Source organism: Fukomys damarensis, unplaced genomic scaffold, assembly GCF_012274545.1.
Source record: "Fukomys damarensis isolate Sample0158 unplaced genomic scaffold, DMR_v1.0_HiC HiC_scaffold_13, whole genome shotgun sequence".
Classification (NCBI taxonomy): Eukaryota; Metazoa; Chordata; class Mammalia; order Rodentia; family Bathyergidae; genus Fukomys; species Fukomys damarensis.
The window spans coordinates 16,461,294-16,485,411 of NW_022900925.1; the positions used below are offsets into that span (position 1 = coordinate 16,461,294).

The following is a 24,118-nucleotide window of genomic DNA, read 5'->3' on the forward strand; positions in this document are numbered from 1 at the left end:
TTCCTGAGCATTTGAGAAAAACCTATGTTCACACAAAAACCCTGCACACAGATATTTATAGCAATTTAATAAAACAAAACAAAACAAAATAAAATAAAAAACCCCAAAAAACAAACCCTTCAAACAACCCAGATATCCTTCCATGGGTAAAAAAATGAAGCAAACTACAGTATAGCCACGCCATGAAATACTACTCAGAAATAAAAAGAATGAGTTATTAATAAGTGTAACACCTGAATGAGTCTCCAGAGAATTATACTGAATGAAAAAGACCAATTTTACTACTCTAAAGGCTGAAGCAGGAGTCTGAAGTTAGCTAGCACAACAAAATGAGACCCCATTTCAAACAAATCAACCAACCAACCAACCAACCAAAAACTAACCTTAAAAGGTTTCCACACATATATAATGGTCTTGAAATGACAAAATACAGACATGGAGAATACAGACATGGAGAATAGATTGGTGGTTATCAAGTGCTAATGTGCAAGGTGAAAGGCAGAAGGGGAAAGAGAAGTGGTTGTGTCTATAAAAGGGCAAAATGTGAGATCTTTGTGAAAACAGAAATGTTCTGTATCATGATTATATTAATGTCAGTATCTTGGTTGTGATACTGTATCATAACTGTGCAAGATGTTACCAATGGAGTAAACTAGTAAGCAATACACAGAATTCTCCTGTTGTTTCTTAGAATTGCAGGCAAATAAATAATTAACTCAAAAGAAGTTAAATTAAAAAATGAAAGTGTTGAGCAATGAACTAAGTGATAACCATAAAAAACCCCACTTTAAATTGAATATAAAGTTATACACTTTAAGTAGCAATCAACTATGAAGCAGCATTTAGAAAAACCAAGAAACTATTCTGTGGAAATATATTTGTATCTAACTCAGTGAGTCCACTTGGAAACAAACAGAAAAACACAAAGCCAAAGCATTTTACAAAAATCACTGGAAAGCCAGCCAGATACACTTCATTATTACAATTATCTACTTTCTATAAAACTTGAAAATACAGTAGCATTTTTCTTGTATCCATTCTCAACATAAAGTCAGAACTGAAGTTCAGTAACTAGTTAATTATCAGCCTATCTACTAGACTGTAGTTATAAAATAAAATTCACTATATTTTGTATTCAAAGACAATGTTCTTGAGAAGTGGGGTTGAAATGGTCACTAAGGAACAGCTTTCTATGTTGCTTCATGTAAAGGAAATTCTTTGATGTTCTTGTGGCATGCCAATATGACCCTTAGTTTATGTAATGACTACTTTCCTTAAGAGGTATGCTTTCAGCAAGTGATATTTTCACCAATTTAAAGAATATTTTCAATGTAACAATGCCAATTCTGTAGTTACATGAATTTAATACAAAAAAAACCTCATAAAGCAAATACTACATTTTTGTATAAAGTCAGATTTTCTTTCTTAAAAGGATATGTCAAAATAGACTATCTTATAAATTTGACATTGTCTAGTCTCAGATTATGGTTGCTTTATAGCAACATCTAATTGTAGTTAAAGAAAACACAGTGTTTGTTGAATTCACCTGAAAAGGAAAATAACCAAAGGAAAACTAAAATTATAATCCAGATATCCTACTCTACAGAGGAAGGGATTTTTCCCTGGTTTTAAATCTACTTCTATATTAGTCATCTTTCTTTTAGTCCTAAAATGTACTGCAAAGCACATTTCAAAATGCAACATATGTGAATATTGAAGAGGTAGGCTTAAGAGTAGATCTTCCATTTTATAGGAATAAGATACTTATGGTAAGTCACACATAAGTATTTCACAGACACACTCCACCTGTCATCCTTCACTTACACATGAACAGAGGAAGGCCAATGATCTTAAATTGTTTTTCTTTGTAGACAGGATCTCATTATGTAGGTTCAGGCTAGCCTTGAACTCACTATGGAGCCCAGGCTTTCAATTCACAACAATCCTCCTGCCTCAGTGCTGGGATTATAGGACTGCACCACCACATTTGGCTTTTCATATGCTTAATTTACCATTGGTGTATCTTTTTTTTAATGAGGTGCCTGTTCAGATCTTTCCCTACATTTTAACTGTTGAGTACTGAGAATTCTTTAATTTTGTTTATAAAACCTTGTGTTTTGCAAACATTTTCACTTTGAATATGACTTGTCTTTCATTTTTTGTATCCTTGGTACAGCCTACATTTTTAATTTTAAGTTTTAATTATAATTTTAATGAAGTCCATCCTATCATGGATAATATTTTGGTGTTGGATCGAAAATCTCATAGCTAAATCCAAAGTCACTTTGATTTTCTCCTATGTTACCAAACTTAAAAATTTCATAGTTTTGTATTTTACATTTAGGTCTATGATCTATTTTGAATTAATTTTGGGGAAAGGTGAGGTCAATATCTACTTTTTATTTTTTCACATGTGTATTTCCAGTTGTTCTAGCATTACTTATTAAACATATTACCTTTTCTCCATGGAACTGACTTTACTCCTTTGGTAAAGATCAGTTGACTATATCTGTGTGTGCATATTTCTGGTGTCTCTTTCTGCCCTCTGATCGATTGAATTTTTCACCAATACTACATTCTCTTGATTATATATGACAGGATGTCAACTATAAATGAAAATTAAATTTTGGTGTTTCCCCCCGCTTTCCAAAGTGTTTTAACCAACCATTTGGTGCACAAAAAGTTAAAAAGTCAACAAATATTGGGCCGAGGACTTAGTTCAGTAGTTCCAGTGCCTGCCTTGCAAGCACAAGGTCCTGAGTTCGATCCCTGATGCCAAAAAAAAAAAAAAAAAAGTCAACAAATAGGGTTAACTACAGCAAAAACAGAAAGCTTAAGAGAATGTGGAGATTACAGTTTTCATTTACTGTTCATTAGATAAATAGTTGAAAAGGACTGAATATCCTGAAAACTATGTGAATAATAAAGATCCTATGAAATATTAAAGAAAAAATTTCTAATTTTTTGAAACTTCTAAAGAATTCTTTCATGTCAAATCAGTGAACTGACTCATCTAGTCTATATTTTAAAAAATAGAACTATGGTTTTTCTTTATATCCTAGAACCTGGTTTCTGGCCAATGCTTAAAGACTGAGTTATATGCACTTACCTCATGGAATTGTCACAAAGGCTCAGAAGAGATAACGAAAACAAAAGCAAGTATTTTAAGCCTGTAGATAATAGTTTGACCATAGATCATAGGTGTCTAGCCTTCTGGCTTTCCAGGACTGCACTGAGTCAAAAAGAAATTGTATTGGGCCACAAAAAAAATAATGTATACAAGTAGTGAAACTATCTATCATTTATCTACCTATCTATCTATCTATTGGTTTTTTGAGACAGAGTTTTGCTGTGCAGTTCAGCCTGACCTTGAATTCACTATGTAGTCCATGCTGGCCTCAAACTTGAGGCTGTTCTTCCTGCCTCAATCTGAGTGCTGGGATTACAGGCGTGTGCCACCATGCTCAGCTACAACTTTATTTTTTAATTTACTGAATTATCTTATGAAATAATATAAACCCAAGTCTAATTAAACAAGACAACTTACATGTCTACTTAATAACAATAAATGCTTGTCTCCATAGGTACACACACATGCAGGCAGGTAGTTGGTACATGTTACTCACCAAGTCACACAAACTCATGTAATGTTCCAAATATACAAGTTTGATTCCACTGGTTGTGTGGCAGGCATAGGAGTTAGTGTGATCTCTAACACATTCCACAGTGTTCTGTTGTTGCCTATGCAGTTTGCATTCAAGCACTGCACAAATAAGTCATGAAAAAAACTGCTAAAAATCACATAATAATATTAAAAGCTTACCATCCTTGGGGCCTCTTTATCAGCTGCCCAGGGCCACATGTGGCCTGCAGACTGGATGCACCTGGTAGATCAAGGCACTTTAATGCCTCATATCCTTTCTCTCTTTAGGTTTTCCTTTCCCAATTCTCAATGTAAACAATTTACATATATTTCAAAATCCAGCTCAAAAGTCCAGCCTTTGTGAGCTTCCCCTATCCCACCTGTATATCCAGGCAAAACTAATTCCTCTTTCCACTGTAATTTCATGCTGTCATAATTCTTTGCTCTTTATCAATTCATTCAGGAATATAACAAGTTAAATTTAAGGGATATCAGATATTGTACTATGCACTGGAAGAAAAATATCTTAAATTTATAAGGCTTACAAAGTTTTCTCACATGTATTATCTCATTTTTAATATTTCTGAAAGTACAATATCTCATAGAGTATTTGTTTATAATTTCTCTAGCCAGAATGAGTTCCCAGGGGTAGAGATTGAATCTGATCCATCTTTGATTCTCCAGAGTCTAGTACAGCATCCAGACACAGAAGATACACACTAAATACTTGATAAATGAATAAATGAGTACCAGGTTCTTCTTGTACTAATACCAATCAGGATTAAAACTGAAATAATTCCTATAAGTTTCTACAGAGGGAAAGGTAACATTGAAATAATCTTTTTGTTTCCACATATCTTGGGGAGAGAAAATTCTTCATCATGAGAGGTCAAAACTCAAGTTTTGCTTTACAAAGCCATGTGTCCAATGAAGATGTATTTGATTTCACTACTGAACTAAGGAGCTCCAAGTGAAAAGAAAAAGTTGTATAAAAGCTGCTGACTAGGTCACTGTACCACCTGAGACAAACGGAGTCTTGATATGTAACCTAAAATACATCATGGATATAATTAAATAATCAAAAAGAACCATTTCTCATTAGCTAAAATTTAAATTCTTTACTATACAAATGACTGCTGGTATAGGCAAGGTATATATCTCAAGATACTTGCATATTTCAAAGTTGATGGCTACTATTAGTACAGTGAAAATAAAATTTTAAAGAAAAGAGGTGGTGTGATGTGAAGCAAATATAGAAATGGATTAGGAAATGTATGTTTAGTAAGAGCTATACTATTAAATAGTTATGAGGCCTTCACCTACATCTTCTCTGTATCTTGTTTCCTCATCTGTGAATAAGAGAGACTTCCCAAAGACTTTTACTATGTAAGAATTTAAATTCTAGGAAGGACCTCAGGGAGAATTCATTTTATAGAACAAAAATAATTGGTTATATTGATGATGTTCCCTTTAGTCCACCAAATCAGTTTTTATATCTATAAAAATACTTTGTAGCCAGGTATGGTGGCCCATGCCTGTAATCTCAGCACTTGAGAGGCTGAGGCAGGAGGTCTGCAGAGAATTTGAGGCCAGCCTGGGCTACACAGTGAGTTCAAGGCCAGCTGAAATATACAGTGAGACCTTGTTTCAAAAAGAAACAGAAGCAAAAAACCTTGTATAAAGAACATATTTAGGGCTGGGGATTTAGCTCAGTGGTGCCACCACCTGCCTCACAAGCGCAAGGACCCACGTTCGATCCCCAGTACCAAAAAAAAAAAAAAAAAATTGGGGGAGGGATGTTGGGGATGAGTTCAGGGGCAGAACATTTGCCTGGTGTGTACCAGGCCCTGGGTACATCACAAAACAAACAAAAGATACTTGGAAAATAAGTGAATGTAACAGATTTTCTACATTGGGGCACACATGTACACTCATACTTCTGTTCACATGCACTTACCCACAAAACAGATAGATATTGAGTGTCTAAGATTTAATAGGAACTTGAGACCCAACAATGGCCAATAATTAAGTCACCTCTTAAAGAAGCTTATATTCAAGGAGGGTTAAAAAGAACAAATTTTTACAGATTGTCAGAAATACATTGGATAAAACAAAAAAAGGTGCTTTGTTAAATAGTAAGGGAAGGCCTGCTTCAGATGAAAGAGTTACAGAAGGATTCTGAGGGGGTGACAAGTGAGCTTAGGCCATAAACATGTTAATGAATAAGCTATATGGAAAATTAAGAGAAGACTATTCTAAGTAAATAAAACAAAGCCTAAATGCAAAGAGGCTGAAAGCAAAAGGACTTAATATCTTTGAGAAAAGAAACAAGAAGCCAGTATGGCTAACACCTAGTAGGCTAAAAGGAGAGAGGATTATGGAGGAAGCAAAGAAAATGATGAAGTTAGAGACTTAGGTAGTAGGTTGATCATGTATTCTCTACAGGCCCATAAAAAAATTTACAATTCACTGGGGGATTGGAAGGAAGAAAGAAATATTAAGGTTAAAGCTCATTTCAATAAATCTATATTAGAAAAAAAGATTTGCTTCACTATATTATTTCTTAAGTCTATGGCTTGGAGTATAGGCAGTAAATACAAACTGAAGCAAGGTGCCTAATAACTTCCCTGGAGCCCTGAATATACCACACTCTCTTTTTCTGATAACACTTGTTTCCAAGTCCCCTGGCCACAAGGACAGATTTGTGATTTAGGCTGAGCCAGTTACAGTAAGCCATCTATGGCCCAGGGATAAAGCCAAGCCAACTCAGTCCTATGTCTACAAAAGAAATTAAATGTATAATTTAAAAATTTTGTCATAAAGAAAACTTTAGGCTGGGATGAATTAAAGGATAAATTCTAACATACTTTTAAAGAACAAATAACACCAAGCCCGGAGAAACTCTTTCAGAAAATAGAAAAGGATACACTTCCCAACTCATTTAATGGGGCCAATATCCTTATAATAAAACCAGATAACTCAAAAACAGAAAGTTACAGATATTACTCACAAGAATAATGCAGAAATCCTAAACAAAGAAATCCAACCATATATAGAATATGTGTTGCTGAAGCAAGTACAATTCAGCCATATATAGAAAGGATAATAAATACAAAGACTAACTGGAGTTTATTCCAGGAATTCAAAATTGGTTGAATGTTTGAAAACAGTGAATGAAATCGACCATATTTCTGCAGTACAGGAGAAAAATGAATGATCTCAACAGATGCAAAATTTTTAAAAAAGGTAAAAAAATTCAACCACATTCATGATAAAAACTTTTACCAAGAGAGTTGGAAACAATGACCTCAACAGCAATAAACATATCTAAGTGCTTATATGTTAGCTGTCCAATAAAAGGAACCCAGACTACTTGGAGAAGTAGGTTGATTCAAGAGCTGAGGCAGGGAAATATAAAGTGAGCTATAAACATTGTATAATGCCACAAAGTAAAAGAAATACACAAAAGAAGGAGTTCCCAATGGTCAAATATGGAATAATTTGAACAACAAATAACTATAGTACTGAATTAAAACCAAAAGTATGTATGAGTGTGTGCTGATATAAACAAATAAGTAAAATAAATGATGGAGAAGACCTAGCTCTTCAATTGAAAGAAAAAACCGCCACTAAGTAAACACCACAGCAATAACTGGGGAGGTTATAATTCACTAATGGATGCTAAAATTCACAGAAGTTTGAGGAGGAATAAAATATTTGCACAGTCTCTAACTATCTTTCCTTGTATTTACTTTTTGTGAGAGATGTGGACTTGTTATGTTGCCTAGACTGGCCTTGAACTTCTGATCCTTCTCTATTAGTCTCTTTAGTAGAACCCCTATATTTATTAGCTACAACGGGAAACAGTCATTTTACAGTGGAGAAAATTCTCAAATTTTAATTTAACCAAGCAACACAGGGTAAGAGTAGTAACAAGACATATAGACAGACATGTTATACACCCTCAAATAAGGCTCCAAGGACACAGCATTATTTGAAAGGTTTTCTTTCCAAAATTGCATAAGGTCACCTCCATAACTCTTTAGAGTGCACAGTATATCAGTATTTTGTAAAATGTCTCTAAATTTGGGATTGTATAAACATTTCCTTATGACAAGTTAAAGTTAGACAATTTTCACAAACTAGAGGAGACAGAGGGATATAATAACTAAATGCAATATGAGTTCTTGGAACATAAAATAAAGACACTATGGAAAAACTGATGAATAAAGCTTATAATTTAGCTAATAATATCATACCATTAATTTGTTAACAGAGTATAGTAATAAGGTTATATAAGACTAAGAAAGCTAATCTGTCCTATTTTACTGAGTTATCTGCTGTTCTTTTATGAGTCTGTAAACTAGCAAACCCGGTAATATTACATCAAAAGCTTTAAATGAATATATTTTTTACTCTTGTGATTCTAACTTTAAGAATTTATCATAAAACACTTAGGGATATATGCTAAGACCTTACTATGCAGAATAGTAAAAACTGAAAATAATCTAAAAGGTCAACATTAGGGAAATAGTTACATAAATTATGGATTATCTGAATTATGGAATATATGTACTATATTTTTAAAAAAACAAAAAAAAAATTACTGGACATTTTGGTACATGCTTATAATCCCAGTACTTGGGAGGCTGAGGTAGAGGATCATGAGTTCGAGGCCAGCCCGGACTACATGACAAAACCCTATCTCAGAAAAACCCCAAATAAACAAATATATATATCCCTGGTACCAAAAAAAAAAAAGTTATTCTGTGCTAATTAAGTGATTTAAATTTTTTGTTAATGAACTAGTTATGCTTTCTAAAATGAACATTATAACTATCATCTAAAACTTCTATTATATAAAAAAGTTATTTTAAAAAATTCTTGCCAATTCTTTCTCAAAGCACTGGGCAAGTGAGATACAACACTGAAAAACAAAAGAAAACTTCCATGTTATTAGCCCATGATTTTATTATCTAGTGTTTTTTATTTTTAAAAGATGGGCTTTAATTTTTAAAAGTTCTTTGGGGACCAGGAATTTAGCTCAGTGGTTTCACTGCCTGCCTTGCAAGCACAAGGGCTGAATTCGATCTCCCGTACCAAAAAAAAAAAAAAAAAAGTTTTTTGGAAGTTTCATGTTCTAATATTGACAGCAATGAATAAACCCTTGTTTGTAGTCTTACCAGTTCCTCGAATTCATTAGAAGTTAATATTTTATTAAACTTCATTCTTCCTTAATTCTTCTTTGTATAAGCCCACACACAATTTTTCACAACAATGTTGAAAGGACTCACAAGTGCAAGGTTCTGAGTTCAATCCCCGGTACCAAAACAAAAACAAAAACCTCATAACATAAAACTGACTGAGATTGTACTATGATCAAACAAAACAAAACACAACAGAAATGTAAGACGAGATAACAAAATGCCGCACAAATCTAACTCCCTAAAGCATGGGGGGCATAGATGAGGAAGAAATCTAGAGCAAAAAAGTTGGAATTATACAAAGTGATAAAGGAGGAGACAAAAAACAAAACAAAAAATAGATAAATAGGTATTTGGAGAGCTCAAAGACAAAACTAAACAGACAATATTTTATTAACGAACAAAAGGATCAGTGAACTTATAGAAGACACTAATAAAAATCTGGCTAAACTGAACAAAATGAAAGAATTAGCGAAGAATTAGTTCACGAGAAGATCACCAACAGAAATTCAAGAGAGAAAACTCTCTTGAAAGTATGAGCAGCAGAAATGACCACTGTGAGGACATAGCATCAGAACTAGATGACAAGACTGATGCAGGTGATCACATATTCAGGAGTGCCTTAAAAACATGAGAATAAGGAAAACAGATTCAACAACTGCTAGATGATGCAAAGAACACTAATCTAACATTAAATGGATTAGTGAAAAATCAGAAGGCAAGTATGAATGACATAAAAAAACCTTTTTTACAGAAAGAGCAGAAAACTTTCCAAGTATGGGGAAATAATTTAACATGCACATAAGCAAGGCATATAGAATCCCAAATGCCACAATTTTATAAAAGAATTTCTCTACAATACATCATAACCAAAATCCCAAAAGACTAATACAAGGACAGAATCTTAAAAGGTGTTGGAGAAAAGTCTAAACCCATTAAAATTATAGCAGATTTCTAAACACAAACCATAAAGGCTCACAGAGCTAGGAGTGAAGTGTTTCAAGCCCTAAAAGAAAACAATTCCCAATCCAGACTAATATATCATCCTACAAAACTATTTTTCAAAATTGATGGAGAAACAAGGTGTTTTTCATGACAAAGAGCACCTCAATAAATTGATGACCTCAAAACCAGCATTCCAAAAAAATTCTAAGGATATCTCAGAAAGAGATAACGAAGCCAACAATGCCAAAAAGTCTAACAGAATGAATACACCAGGTAGGGTGAGGAGTTAGGTGGGGGTGGGGACTGGGGGAAAGAATCACCAACAGGAAAATAATATAGGAATAAGTGAATACCTTTCAGTAATAACTCTAAATATGAATGGTCTGAACTCCCCAATCAAAAGACACAGATATTGACTGCATAGAAATGGGAAGAAAGGAGCTAAAGGTGTAGGGAAGGTGGGATGGGTAGGGGAAGAGTAAAAAAGGGAAAAGAAAAAAGTGTGTGATAATGAAAAGATGACAATAAAGTGTTTGTAGATGGGGAGGGGAGGGGGGGTGAAGGGAGGGCAGAGGTAAGGGGAAAAAATGTGAATCAAGACTTGTCATGTAGAGATACAAGATCCCAACAATGAATGTAACTGTACTGTATCCCTAAAATGTACTAATAAACTCAATTAAAGCTGAAAAAAAAAAAAAAAAGAAAACCCAATGGTATGTTGTATACAAGAAACAATTTAATCCACAAAGAAATTCAGAAGACTAAAAATCAAAGAATGAAAAACAATATTCCATGCAGTGAAAACCCCAGAACAAGCAGGAATAACTATCATATTTTTCAGACAAAGTGGACTTCAAACCAAAACTGATCAGAAGAGGTGAAGCAGGTTACTACATATTAGTTAAGGGAATAATTCAACAGAAAGAGATAATAATTATCAAAGTATATGCATCAAACAATGGCATACCTACATATATAAAACAAACACTATTGGACAGAAAAGAGCAAATAAACATCAACACAGTTATAGCAGGGGAATCTCAAAAACTCACTATCACAAATAGATCAACTAGACCAAAAAAAAAAAAAAAAAAAAAAAAATCAAAGAAATGTCAAAGTTGAATCACATCTTTGAACACATGTATTTAATAAATATCTACAGTGTCCAACCCAACAACAGAATATACCTCCTCAGCAGCACATGGAACTTTCTTTGAAATAAACCACATAAGAACCCATCAAACTTTCTTAAATAAAATAAAAAAGAATCAAAGAATTATATGCATATTATGTGCATATTATCAGACTATAGTGCAACAAAAGTAGAAATAAATGACAAAAGAAAACACAGAAATTATGCAGACACACGGAGATTAAATACAACATTCTTGAATAATCAATGAACCACAGAAGAAATTAGTTCCTAGAATCAAACAATTATGCCAGTATAACATATGAGAACCTATGGGACACAATGAAAGCTGTCCTTTGAGGAAATTTGTAGCTGTGAATGCCCACATCAGGAAAAAATGAAAAAGAGCAAGCTCAAATAAATAATAATGCACCTCAAGGTTCCAGAAAAACAAGTACAATTCAAAAACAAACATAGTACAAGGAAGAAAATTATAATGATCAAAGAAGAAATTAATGAAATTGAGGGTAAAAAAACCCCTAAAACAAACAAGCCAAAAACCACCCCCCAAAAACAAAAAACAAACCAAACAACCACAAAACCTATGAATTGAAGAGCTTCTTCTTTAAAGGAGTAAACAAAATAACAATACCTTAGCCAGTCTTACCAAAAAAGAAACAACCCAAACTAAGGCAATTACAAATTAAGGGCAAAAATCACAATGAACATACTAAAATCTAGAAGATAATTTGTAACTACTTCGAAAACCTGTACTTTAATAAACTGAAAAATCCAGAAGAAATGGATAGATTCCTAGATGTATATGAATTACCAAAAATGAACCAAGCAGATATAAAAACCCTGAAAAATCCAGCAATGAACAATAAAACCGAAGCAGTAATAAAAAACCTACCAACTAAGAAAAGCTTGGGACTTGATGGAATCATCACTGAATTCTGTAAGAACTTCAGGAAAGATCTAATGCTAATATTCTTCAAACTCTTTAATGAAATTGAAAGGGAGGAGTAATGCCAAAATAATAGTTGGAGGCTATCCTTACCTTGATTCCAAAACCAGACAGGGACTCCACTAAAAAAAGAAAATTGGCCGGGCGAGGTGGCGCATGCCTGTAATCCCAGAACTTGGGAGGCTGAGGCAGGAGGATTGCTGTGAGTTCGAGACCAACCTGGAATACACAGTGAGTTCCAGGGCAGTTTGAACTACATCGTGTTTAAAAAAAAAAACAAAACAAAAGCAACAACAACAACAACAAAAAAGAAAATTGCAGGAAAATCTCTTTACTGAATATAGGTACAAAGATCTTCAACATGACACCGGCAAACAGAACAGAACAGATCATCAAAAAGATCATACACCACGACCAAGTAGGCTCTATCCTAGGGATGCAAGGATGTTTCAACATATACAAATTAATAAATGTAATATATCATATAACTAGAAGGACAAACTCATGAGATAATCTCAATAGACACAGAAAAAGCTTTTGACAAAATCTACCATCTGTTCATGATAAAAATCCTGAAGAAAACAGATACAGAAGGACCTTATCTCAATTGGATAAAAGCCATTTATGACAAACCTATACCCAATATTGTATTAAATAGAGAAAAGCTGAAAGCTTCCCCTCTAAAATCAGAAATAAGACAAGGGTGTTCAACATTGAACAACTGCTATTCAATAGAGTACTCAAAACTTTAGCCAGAGCAATCAGGCAAGAGAAATGAAAGTAATATATAAGGAATGGAAGAAATCAAACTACCCTTCTGTAAATGGCATGATCCTTTACGTAGAAGACCCAAAAAATTCCACCAAAAAACTTCTAGAATAACCAAATTCAGCAATGTAGCAGGATACAAAATCAACCCACAAAATTCGATGGCATTTCTGTACACCAATAACAAACCCACTGAGAAAGAAATTAGGAAAACAGGGCTGGGGATTTAGCTCAATGGTTCTGTGCTAGACTTGCAAGTGCAATGTCTGGAATTTGATCCCCAGTAAGGGGCCGGGGCGGGGGTGTGAGGAGAACAATATTATTCAAAGTAGCATCAAGAAAAATTAAATACTTAGGAATTAACCTAATCAAGAAAATGAACAATTTCTACAACTAAAACTATAATATTCTGAAAAAAGGAGACTGAAGAGGACAGGAGAAAAATGGAAAGATATCCCCTCTTCCTGGATAGACAGAACCAATACTGCCAAAATGGCCATATTGCCAAAACTGCTGTGCAGATTTAATTCAATCCAAATCAAAATTCCAGCAGCATTCCTCACAGAAAGAGAAAACAACCCTAAATTTCATACAGAATCAGAAGAGAGCCAGCAATTCTGGGCAACAAGAATAAAACATCATTATCCCAGACTTGAAGTTATGCTACAAAGCTACAGTGATTAAAACATCATGGTACTGGCACAAAGACAGACGTAGTAGAAGAGAGTATATAGAAGTGACACCAGGCACACTCAGTCATCTTATCTTTGACAAAGGGGCTAAAAACAAGCTGGAGGAAAGACAGCCCCTTCAACAAACGGTGCTGGGAAAACTGGCTATATACATGCAGAAGACTAAATTAAAAAAAGTTATCTCTCACTGTGTATAAAAATAAAATCTAAATGGATTAATGATCTAAATATTAACCTAAGGGGGTAGAGGGCAGGGACAAGGTGAAAAAATGAGAACCAAGACCACTGTCATGTAAAGGTACAACATCCCAATAATGAATGTAACTGTACTGTATACCTAAAATGTACCAATAAACTCAATAAAAGAAAAAAAAATTAATCTGCTGGAAGATAAAATAGGCAAAACTCTGGAAGTCATAAGCTTAAATGAGGATGTTCTGAACAGAATGCCAATTGCACAATAATACTGTATCAAGAATCAACCAAAAAAAGAATCAACAAACAGGATCATATCAAATGAAAAAGCTTCTGCACACCAAAGGAAACAACCAACACAGTGAAGAGACAACCTACAGAATGGGAAAAAGTTTTTGCCTGCTACAATTCAGACAGAGGGACTAATTTATATCTAATTCTGTATCTATCTAATCTATATCTAATTCTATATCTAGACTATAAAAAGAACTCAAGAAAATTAGACCCCTCAAAACAAAAGACCAAATCAAAAAACAGGGAACTGAAATGAACAGACACTTCTTAGAAGTGGCACAAATGGCCAATCAATACATGAAAAAATGTTCAATATCCTTGACCATTAAAGAAATGCTAGTTACAACAGCACTGAATTTCTACCTTATTCTAAACAGAAGGTTATTATCAAGAGATCAAATAATAACAAATGCTACCAAGACTGCAGGGAAAAAGAAACTCTTCTACATTGTTAGTAGGAATGTAAACTAGTATAATTACTATGGAGATCACTATGGAGAATGGAGATTCCTCAAAAAACTAAAACTAGAAATTCCATTTGATCCTGCTATTCCCCTTCTTGGTATCTTCCTGAACAGTTAAGATACCATATTACAGTGATACATGCATGCCCATGTTTATAGCAACACAACTCACAATGGCTACATTTTGGAAGCAGCCCACATGTCCATCAACAGATGAATGGATAAAGAAAATGTGGTATTTATACACAAGAGAATACTACTCTGCCATAAAGAAGGATAAACTGAGTCATTTGTAGAAAAATGGATACACCTTGAGACCATAATGTTAAGTGGAATAAATCAGACACACAATCTTAAATATTGCATGGTTTCTCTTATATGAGAAAATTAAAGAACAAAGTAGGAGACAGATGTTTTTGGTACTACCTGAATATGTTACTCCTTAAATTACTATCTCCTCAGACATAGTCATACAGTTTTGGATACAATACAAAATTCTCTTTATGGTGGTTTTCAAATACAAAAACAACTACTAAAACTATGAATGACTGTAAACTAAGCATACTCAAGGAGACACTGCCCCCTTGTGCCAATCAATAATAATTAAACAAACAGAAAGAACTAATAGCTAATTCCAATACTACAAACATGCAGACTCTTAAAAAAACACCTTGATCAGTTTGTAGTGTGGCTCAGTGAGAGTCTTGATTTATTACTAAAGCCTTGGGTTCCATTCCAAGCATACATACATACACAGACCTTGATTTTTCTGAGTTCTCTGTTGTTGATTTTAGTCTTTGTTTTCTGCTTTTATTTATTTATTTTTTTTGAGACAGGATTTTACTATATTGTCTGGACTGGTCTCAAACTGCTGGACTACCATGATCCTCTGGATTTGGCCACCTACATAGACTTGAGATATATACCACCACACCTGGCATTCTGGGTTTTGATTTTAATAGCTCATATTTACAATGGTAATCTTTAATGGTGATCTTGAACCAGTTCCTTAAGCTCATATAACATGACTAATTTATGACATTCAATAGCCAAGTATCAATATGATACCTAAAACTATCATTTTTATAGGCTGAGTTCAGACAGTAGTTTTCTGATCTTTAAATTCTACAACGAAATACAAAAAACTGCTCTATATTTTAGAGAAAAATAGATGACACGGGAATAGAATAGAATATGGTGACATGTTAAAATGCATATATATTTCAAGGTTTTAGGTATTTTCTTCTAAAATCTTGGAAAACTTTTTTTTTGGGATCTGATATATGGTTTACTTACCCCTTATAAAGCTTACTGGCATTACTAAACTGTAGTATGGACAAAAGTATTAGAGCAAATAGAACTGCTAAAGAAAAGAATACATTGGGCCGGGGATTTAGCTCAATGGTTCAGTGGCCTGCCTTGCAAGCACAAGGACCCGAGTTCAATCCCCGGTACCAAAAAAAAAAAGAAAAGAATACATTAATGTAAAAAAAACCCCCATGATATAGATAAAAAAATAAGTGAAGTAAAACACTCAATAACATAGCATCTTTCCTAATTATGGGTGGAATAGTTTCAATTCCATTTCTATTGAGTAGGGTCATTAGGAAAATTAAATGAATTATCACAAATAAAACAATTATTATAATAAGCCATAAAATATTTGTTACATAAGTAAATGAATTCATAAGTATAGAAACTACACAGTACTCATATACTCAATAATGCCTACTTTCGAAGGTGATCATGTTCTTTCAAAAATAGTTCAGTTCTCCTGTTGTTCACTCCAGACCCACTTTTATATGACCTAAAAAAAACATAAAGAAAATTTAAGAACATTTTTGGAAGATAATTCAAAATTAGATGAAGTGTCTGATCCTAGTCATAACAAAAGTAGATGCACATTGGGCCAGGGATTTAGCTCAGTGGCACTGTGCCTGCTTCACAAGTGCAAGGTCCTGAGTTTGATCCCTGGTACTGCCAAAAAAAAAGGAGATGCACTGACTTTCCTAACTTTTGAATGAATAAAGTGTAGAATGCTTTTCCATTTTGCTATAAAAATGCTATCATAAGTAGGAAAATATAAATGTTTCTGTAATTTTTTTCCTTGAGATAGGTCACTCATACTGTCCAGGCAAGTACTGCCTCAGCCTCCTGAATAGCTGGGATTGCAGGCATGTGCTATCATGCCTGGCTCCATTTTGTAAGAGACTTTTTTCATCAAAATAAACAATTTTTTTTTTGTTTTTTTTGGTACCGGGGATCGAACTAGGGTCCTTGTGCTTATGAGGCAGGCAGCGGAACCACTAAGCTAAATCCCCAGCCCCCAATATTCTCAAATAACAACAACAAAAAAATCTTGCTTTTCCTTTGTCTATTATCTTCTATACTTTAATTTTTCCAAGTGGAAATAAAACCTTGGACTGATTAGTACATCACACATGGAGTGAGGAAGCTATTGAAACAATGTTTTCTTTCATAAGACTATACGTCATCTAATAACTGAAGCCTAAGGAATATTAAAGTGTTCAAGAATTGCCAATTTTAGAACATTTAAGAATTTCTTAGTCTCTAGCACATTAAAATTTGTTTAAAAAGCCTTTTACATTACTGTCAACACTTTTGTTTCTGTTTTCTGTCAACATGAAGTATCAAGAACAGATTTTGAAAAATTCAGGAAACTGCACAAACACTGCAGTAACAAAAGAGACAGTCATGTCACTAAAATCCAACTATTGGCTGAGCAGTACTGGTACTATGCAGCACACAGGAGAAGACCACCACAAAAAGAATGAAATGACCATATTGGTCTTGGAAGAATGATGACTTGAAATTAAGTCTAAACCCTATCATTTAATAGCCAGGTAACCTTAGTTAAGTCTCTCAATACTAAGTTTTATAAAATAAGACTGACAAGAGATAATACATGGAAAAGTAATGTGTAAACTGCAAAAAACTGTAAAACTCTCATTCTCTTAATTATACTAATTTTCCTATTATACTAATCTGAGTATATACTTTTATCCCCTCTAGTCCCGAAATTATAAAGTCCTACAAGGCCAAACTGGTCTTTTCATTTCTGCCTTCTGTTGTGCCTGATACAATGTCTTACTTAGGAAACAGTTTAATGAATGTATGAACTTTTTTTGTTGTCATTTTTCAAAATAAGTAGTGGACTGCATTCTTATGACTCTCACAAACAGTACGGGAACCAAATGTCTAAACAGTAAATGTTGTCTTCTACTATTATTGTCACTATATTCTTCAAAATGTGTACAGAATTCAACTGTACAAAAATTAAAAAGACCTACATATATCATTAGGACAAACAATATTACAACTGTCTTACTATTAAAACTGTCATAACAGTCCAATAAAATAAAAGATCTCTAGGAAAATGTTTCTCAGAATATACATAACTTATATAATATGAGACCTAAGTCTCATAAGCTTGTCATAAATAAAACAATGACTCTAGATGATCCAAAATAGAAAAGTATTTAGCTTCATTTAGATGCCCATGTGACTCAATTTCATCGGGCAAGTTCAGTTGTGAAAAAAATTTCAAAAATATATAGAAAATGCTAGAACATACGCAGATGAGTAGAAGAGATGGAAGAAAAGACAAATCTTTAAATTTATGGATGAAACATTATAAAATGCTGGAAATATTTAAATAATGTGACATAATATGTTTGTATTATCTCTAAGAAAAAACACATATTTCAGAATTTCATGGAAAGAAAGGCTGCATAAATAGCTACCTGAACATATAACTGTGGAGAAAGGGAGAGATGCAGAAGATGAGTGGTCATCACAAAGGGAAATGTGCAGAGCTTCGGGTATTGCTAATGTTGTAATGCTCAAGAGTAGCAAGAGATCAGAGAAGAACTCATGAAGCTATCATCTAAGTTAGATTTTGAATTAAGACATCAAAGTCAGAAGTCAATAGTAAAACTAGGAGAAATAGGAGATGGGACTGGCAAAGTAGATTAGGACTATACAGCAGCAGCAATGTTTAAAGAACAGTAAAATGGGAATTAGAAACCCTGAAATCCAATCCTGATTTTGCTACTCAATTTGCAACTAATTACAGATATATTTTAAATCTGAATAAACATTCTATAAAGTAATAATATAAAAGGTAACTTACTCAATATCTTTTCGTACCGATCCCATCAGATTCTCCCTTTCTCGTATTGCCACAAAGTTTGCTTTGGTTTTATGGAACTCATGTGTATAATCCTACAATAAATCAACAGACAGTCTCAACATGAACTAATTATGTATTTTCATCTTACTGAACCAGTTGTGTATTCCTATCATATTGTAAATTTCAAAACACTACTCTTCCCTATTTTGATTCAAAACTTTTTATAAAAATTCTAAAATAAAAGGACTTCAAAATAGCCTAGGGCAGAGATGGTAAACCTTTTAGAGTTTTCAATGATAACAAATAGTCCATTGTGGCACGAGTTACATAGGTTTGCTAACGCTGGCCTATGGGAAACTTAGTAAGTTTATTCTACTTAATGTGTACCTATTGGGGCTATTATCATATTTCCTCCTCTTGGAGCTCCCAGAAATTTAATTCCTAAGCTAATCAAAGGAAGAAAAAAAATCAAGAGGATTGTAAGAAAAGAATAATCTGTAAATATTTTTCTTTGTTTTTGTACTACTGTATTTCTAAAAGACATTAACAATATTTACTTTTTTAATTCTGAAAAGTAGATAAAGATGAAAATAAAAATCTCATCCCCAAGAGAACCTATTAACGTTTTAAAAACAAATATTACATACAGACAGGAGAATATTAAAAGAGCACCCAAAGGATTAAAGGTAAACAAACAAAAATATATTTTATCCCACTACTCTTAACTATTATCATCACTTTTCCATGCTTCCTTTCAGGAAACATGCTTTTGCACACAAAAACTTACCTACTATTTCTTTCAATTTTTTGCTAAAGAAATCACAACACACATTCTGATGTACACTTTATTTTTATAGGTTATAAAATATTAATTGATCTATTCATATTGTCTAACAGTCTTATCTACAACGCTTTTTTTCCTTTATTTTTAGTGACTGAAAACAGGACGCTGAGCACAATAAGCAGGTGCTTTACTAATCTACATCATTCTTTTTAATAGCGGCACAGAATACTATCTTATGATTCTATAAATTCTAATTCCCTACTGATAAACATTTTAGTTGCTTCTGGTTGTTTGATATTACAAAATGCTGCCATAAACATTACTGTACTTTTTTTTTAGTGGCACTGGGGATTGAACTCAGGACCTATGCACTGAGCTATATCCTCAGCTCTCTCTCTCTCTCTCTTTGGTTCCGGGGATAGAACTGAGGACCTCATACTTGCCAGGCAGGCAATGTGCCACTGAGCTACATCCCTGGGCCCTCCTCAGCTCTCTTTTAATATTTTATTTTGAGACAGGGTCTTGCTAAGTTACCCAGGCTGGGCTTGAATTTGCCATCATCCTGCCTCAGCCTCCCAGAGTTCTGGGATTACAAGTGAATACCACCATGCTTGGCTTGTTAGATTTCTTTTAAAAAGGCACAATTAGGGATAGGGATTTAGCTCAGTGGTTCTGCCACCTGCCTCACAAGCACAATCTTGAGTTCAGTCCCCAGTACCAAAAAAACAGGCATAGAGCTGAGGATGTAGCTGTATGGTACAGACCGCTTGCCTAGCATGTGCAATGCTCTGGGTTCAATCCTAGCACTGTAAAAAAAACAAAATCAAAAAACAAAAACTCCACTAAAAGATGAATTTAAATAATAAATGTTGGGCGTAGTGGGGCATGCCTACAATTTCAGCTACTTAGGGGGCTGAAGTAGGAGAACCTCAAGCTTGAATGAAGCCTACGCCACTTAGGGAGTCTTAAAAGATTTTTTAAAGGGCTGAGGATATAGCTTGGCAGGAGAGCACTTGCTTAGCATGCACAAAGCCCTAGGTACAACCCCCAGTATTGCAAGGAAAAGAAAAAGTAAATGCCTAGCTGAAAAACTGGATCAAAGAATTACAGATATATTTAAATTCTGATGGAGCTAAACTGTCTTCTAGAAAGTTTACACTAACTTATGTACCTATGAACAGAGCTATGAGTGCCTGTTTTTCTACACTCTTGCCAATAAAGGGTTACAAAAATCTTGTAGGTAAAAAATGATAGGTAAAAATACCTCAATTTGATTTGTATTATTTTATTTGGGAGTATGACTGAGCATCTTTTTATGGTTTCGGCCACTTCCTACTTCCTTTGCTGGGGAGTAAACCCAGGGCCTCATACACATTAGACAAGTGCTATACCCCTGAGCCATACGCCTAGTCCTCTGCCATTCTTTATTATTATTTTTTTTTGGTACCTGGATTGCACTTGGGACCCTGCACTTGAGAGGCAGTGGCAGCACCATTGAGCTAAGTCCTTGGCCCCTGCCATTCATTTTTAAAGTAAATTTATATTCTTTGCCCATTTTTCTATTAATTTGCCTTTTTCTTATATAATCCTATTATTTCTCTGTATTTTAAGCAAATTCGTCATCATTAGGTCTTATTTAGAAAGCTCTTTACTGTTGAAAAACATAAATTTCAACTATGCTTTATTGTGAACCTTCCTCCTCCTCCTCCCTTTATCTTATACTGATTTAAAATATCTCTTTATCAGAAACTCAATTTCTACACATATTTGGGTTTGTATATGAACTGTATTCAGAGTACTGGGATTGAACTTGGATTCTTGAGCTTGCAAGGCAGGTGACAACACCACTGAGCTAAATCCCTGGCCCTCTTCCATTATATAATTAATTTTATAGTTTGTTTGTGTTTTTTCCAAACAGAGTCTCACTAATGTAGTTTAGACTGACCTGAAACTCACTATGTAGCCCAGAATGGTCTTGAACTCACAGCGATCCTCCTGCCTCAGCCCTCCATTATATTTTTAATAGGATACTGTTTGTACATAGGAAAACTTTTTTATTTTTGGTGGCACTGGGGATTAAATTCAGGGCTTTTGCACAGAGCTACATTCCCAGTTTTTTTGGGTTTTTTTTTTTTTTTTGGTACTGGAAATCGAATTTGGGACCTTGCCCCTTGAAAGGTAGGCAGTGGCACCATCGAGCTAAATTCCCATCCGACTGCAGCTCTTTCTTAAAATTTGAAAAAAGGTCTCCCTAAGGTGCTAAGTTGTAAGTTGCCCAAGTTAGACTCAAACTTGTGATTTTCCTGCCTCAAATAACTTCTGGCTTTTATTTTTTAATTGTTTTTATTTTGGAATTGACTATAGTGACTTTAATTGGTTCTGATGTTTTTCAATTAATTTTTTTTTTTTTTTTGTACCAGGGATGGAACTCAGGACCTTGCACTTGTGAGGCAGGCAGAGAAATCACTGAGCTAAATCCCCGGCCTTTTCAATTAATTTTCTTGGGTGTACCAGACATATACTCTTATCCTGTCACATAACAGAAACTCTGCATCTTCTTTTCCAATACTTATCTTGTTTTGGGGTTTTTTTGGTACTGGGGATTGAACCTAGGACCTTGTGCTTTCCAGGAAGGCAAGGCGCCACTAAGGTAGATACCCATCCCCACTTATCTTCATTTTTAAAAAAAATGTTTCTTACTGTACCACCTAATTGTTAGACACGTGTGGCCATCATGGGTAACCTCCTTGTCTGATTTCTACCTTCAACGATAATGTTTTTAATGTGAGTTTTTAATCTGATATTCATATCTGTGCAGCCAATAAAGTATCTTTTTATCCACCTCCATACTGAACCAGTTTCACGCATGCTAAGCACATGCTCTACTACTGAGCTACACTCCCAGCCCTATTCCTGCTTTTAAAATCAGAATACATTTTTTTTTTAATATGAAAAATATTTGCCTTCCAATTTGTACTTTTTGGTTTTTTGAGACAAGGTCTGGCTTTGCAGTTTAGGCTGACCTTGACTCGAACTCACTATGTAGCCCAGGCTGGCCTCCAACACAGAGATCCTCCTACCTCTGCCTCCTGAGTGCTGGGATTACAGGTGTGCACCACCACACCCAGCTGTAGTATTATATTTTTAATGCCCCCTCATATAAATCTTTAAATTTTTTTTATTTTATTGATACTTTATTCTTTTTTTCACACAATATTCTATAGTAAATTATTCCATGTTACCTTGAAAGTCTGATGAAAGTGCAATCTAAAGCACCATAGTACTGCTTATGCACTATTATTTTGTTACAGCTTGCCAGCTAGCTCTCCCAGAGCACAAGTATATTTACCTAGTGATAAATACTCAACCTCTAGAAAAAAAAACAAGAATTACAAGATATTTTAATTTTCAGAATTTCATAATACTGACAAAAAAAAAAAAAAGAACGCAAGAAATTTCTATAGCATAGCATTTATCTCCTCAGAAGAGTTCTTTCTCTCTTTTCTGTAGTACTGAGGATTGAATCCCAGGGCCTCAGATAAGCTAGGCAAGTACTCTACCAGTGAACTACATCCTCAGCCCTTTTTAATTTTTATTTTGAGACAGTGTGGCTAAGTTGCACAGCTGGGCTTGAACTTGAGATCCTCTTATTTCAGCCTCCTCTCAGCAGCTAGGACTACAGGTGTATGCCAACATGCCCAGCTTCACTTTATTCTTTTAAATAAATATCTTACTTAGGGATTAAGAAAATAAAACCCTGAGATAATGTAAAGTCTCAAACTCAATATATTACCTGCAAAATGTCTCTGTGTCGCTGTAAAGTATGCATCAATGCTGCATTCAAAGAGGGGACACCTGCACTGTTGGTATATTCTGCCATTTTGTCATTTACCCCTGTAAGCTAGGAAAAAAGGAAAAAATATTTTAGAAAACATTATAAATGACTAAAAGCAAGTATACATCCTTTTGGCTGCCAGTGAAACAAAACTAAACAAAAGAAAATCCAAGATAGTAAAGTCTAGGTATAAGTAATGTTAATAAGTGGCAGTGACAGTTTAACCATGGTTGGGGGGACTCACATCTAAATGTATGCTAATCTGGTGAAACTGGGTGGGGTTCCTAAATGGCCTCAGGATGGTGCTGGTCACCAGAGAGGTTGAGAGCTGAGAAGGTTGTAACTTCCAGCTCCAACCACCAACCTCCAAGGGAAAGGAGGTTGAAGACTGAGCTCTGTAAACTCTTGGCCAAGGAAACTAGAAAGGCCTCAAGGTTTGAGAACATAGAAGAGTGACACACTGGGAGAAGTATGGAAGCTCTCTTCACCTTACCCTGTGTATCTTTTCCATCAGGTTGTTTCTGAGTTACAGCCTTTATAATAAAGAAGTAAAGATTAAAAAAGAGAAGAAAAGCCAAGATAGCAGGCAATGATTTAGCAGCGCCCTCAAGTAATCCATCAAGGTTAAAATAACACCCACATGACCTGAGGATGTTTATCATCAAAATTCAAGAAGCCCGAAGAGGAAGACATTTTGAATGACTGGATGATTTCAGTCAACATGTCTGCATTTATATAATACTGGGCCATATCTAACAAGTTCACAGTTATTAGCAATTTAACAGAAAGCACTTACCCTTGCCAAAAGCTGTTCAATCTCAATTGCCATTGTCTCAAACATTCTGTCTTGGCTCGATCCATTTAAAAGGGGTGTTGTGTCAGAACTAAGAAGTTCAATGAAAAGGAATCCATCACTCAACTCTGATCCTTTAAAATATACTTAAAGGTGCCGAGGATTTAGCTCAGTGGTTCTGCTGCCTGCCTTGCAAGCGCAAAGACCCCAGTTTGATCCCCGGTACCAAAACAAAACAAAACACCTTAA

The 24,118-nt window shown here is 34.4% G+C and overlaps 1 protein-coding gene across 4 annotated transcripts in view; it reads right to left on the reverse strand.

Annotated features, from left to right (window-relative positions):
- The window catches only part of Gosr1 (golgi SNAP receptor complex member 1), an 86,746-nt gene that overhangs the window by 53,092 nt on the left and 9,536 nt on the right, over positions 1 to 24,118 (reverse strand). For all 4 annotated transcript variants that reach the window (XM_010642194.3, XM_010642193.3, XM_010642192.3 and 1 more), the window contains 4 exons: positions 23,873 to 23,960; positions 23,035 to 23,142; positions 18,458 to 18,549; positions 16,037 to 16,111 (listed from right to left, as the gene is read on the reverse strand). In XM_010642194.3, the coding sequence (XP_010640496.1) occupies positions 16,037 to 16,111; positions 18,458 to 18,549; positions 23,035 to 23,142; positions 23,873 to 23,960 (363 nt within the window). The remainder of the gene's footprint in view (positions 1 to 16,036; positions 16,112 to 18,457; positions 18,550 to 23,034; positions 23,143 to 23,872; positions 23,961 to 24,118) is intronic.